The 1623-nt window shown below is 34.9% G+C and overlaps 1 protein-coding gene across 1 annotated transcript; it reads left to right on the forward strand.

Moving 5' to 3' along the window:
• The first annotated feature begins 7 nt into the window (after positions 1 to 7).
• On the forward strand, positions 8 to 724 carry LOC110036909. Its single transcript, XM_020741460.1, has one exon. It carries the CDS (start codon positions 32 to 34, stop codon positions 722 to 724), a length of 693 nt encoding a protein of 230 aa, XP_020597119.1. The 5' UTR covers positions 8 to 31.
• The last annotated feature ends 899 nt before the right edge of the window (positions 725 to 1623 follow it).

A 1623-nucleotide genomic window follows, 5' to 3' on the forward strand; every position in this document is an offset into this window, starting at 1 on the left:
TTCACCCACCTCCAAAACCTCCTGCGCACCTATGGAAGTTAATTGGAATTTCTATCCCGAACCACCATTGTACAAACTCCTGAAGTCTATCCAAATGCCACCTGCATCTACCATTTCACTCGCACAAAACACTACGAAAGACCAAACATCAAGCAAGGTGAAACTACTCTGCAGCTTTGGCGGCAAAATTATAGACAATCGTCAAGACGAAAATCTACATTATGTTGGCGGACAAACGAGAATCATTGCCTTCCGTCGTGATACCGTCTTTCAAGATTTTTATTCAAAGATGGAGAATGTTTATGGTGGCCCTATTCGCATCTGCTACCAATATCCTAAACAAAGTCTAGACACCCTGATTTCAGTTAACTTTGTTGAGGACTTTGAAAATATGATGGATGCGATAGACGATCTCTCGAAGACCTCTAGTTGTGGATCAACTAAGCTTCGAGTATTTCTCTTTCCCCGATTCGGCTTGCAAAAGCATTCAGATAGATTCAAAGGTGTGGCTTCTAATGTTTGCGGGCCGACTTTTATTAACAAAACCAATAAAGTATTTGTTTCGGATGCAAATCACACAAACAATTTGGGCAATCAACCTGACACAATAAATGCGAGCAATCAACGCCAACAACATAGGGTCACTACAAATGATGTTTGCTCACTTATTAGGGATTGGGACCCGTGGAAAGTGCCTGGCTTTCAGCTTTCTAATATAAATTAAAATGATTTCAGGCAATAATTGATTGTAAATAATTAAATTTTTTTTTTTAAGGCTTTGTTGTTGTTCTGTATTCTGTAAATTTATCTTTTGTCACTTGTTTAATAATGATTGTTACTTTCTCCTACATAGGATATCTGTGAACCTATGGTGAATTTTTTTCTTGTGATAAAACTATCGAGATGGCCTTATGGACATGAATGGCTGCTACGAAGTAAAATGAGTATCGTGAAGTTTAAATATAAGAATTCAGTGATATGTATGCAAATCCTGCATTATTATTTTTTTAGAATTCAGTGATATGTATGCAAATCCTGCAGTGATATGTATGTAATCTTTGATGAATCATTCATTGATTTTGAAATAAAGATCAAAATTTTCCTTGCACTGAAACTCTTGAGGATGGCCCAGGCGGAGGCTTCTCAGGCAACCTTTATAAACATGCAAGGTTGCAAGTAAATAAGGTGAACCATGTGAAGATTAAATACTTAAGAATTAAGTGATATATATGAAAATCTCCCTTTCTTATTTTATTTTTAGATGTTTTTTTTCTTATTCATCAAGGGAAGCAATGATGAATCATCTACTGTGAATTGAAGATGGAAATTTTCTTTGTACTAAAATTCTTGAGGATGGCTTGGAGGATGCTTGTCAGACAACCTGGATGGACATTCTAGGATGCCAGTAAATATTCAATACACATGAATTCAATGGTACATGTGTATAATTTTTAATTTATTTTAAATTTTATTTCTTGTTCTTCATTGAGGGAAGGATGAAGAATCATGAATTGATGTTGAATTAAAGATGGTCCTTTTTTATTGTATTGCAACTATCATAAGTTGCCATTAAATAAGGTGAGGCATTTGAAGTTTAATTACATAAGAGTTCAGTTTTATGTA

This window comes from Phalaenopsis equestris, unplaced genomic scaffold, assembly GCF_001263595.1.
Source record: "Phalaenopsis equestris unplaced genomic scaffold, ASM126359v1 Scaffold212511, whole genome shotgun sequence".
Taxonomy (NCBI): Eukaryota; Viridiplantae; Streptophyta; class Magnoliopsida; order Asparagales; family Orchidaceae; genus Phalaenopsis; species Phalaenopsis equestris.

Coding starts and splice junctions, on each gene's coding strand:
- LOC110036909 (XM_020741460.1), top strand. CDS start 32: ATGGAAGTTAATTGGAATTTCTATCCCGAACCACCATTGTACAAACTC.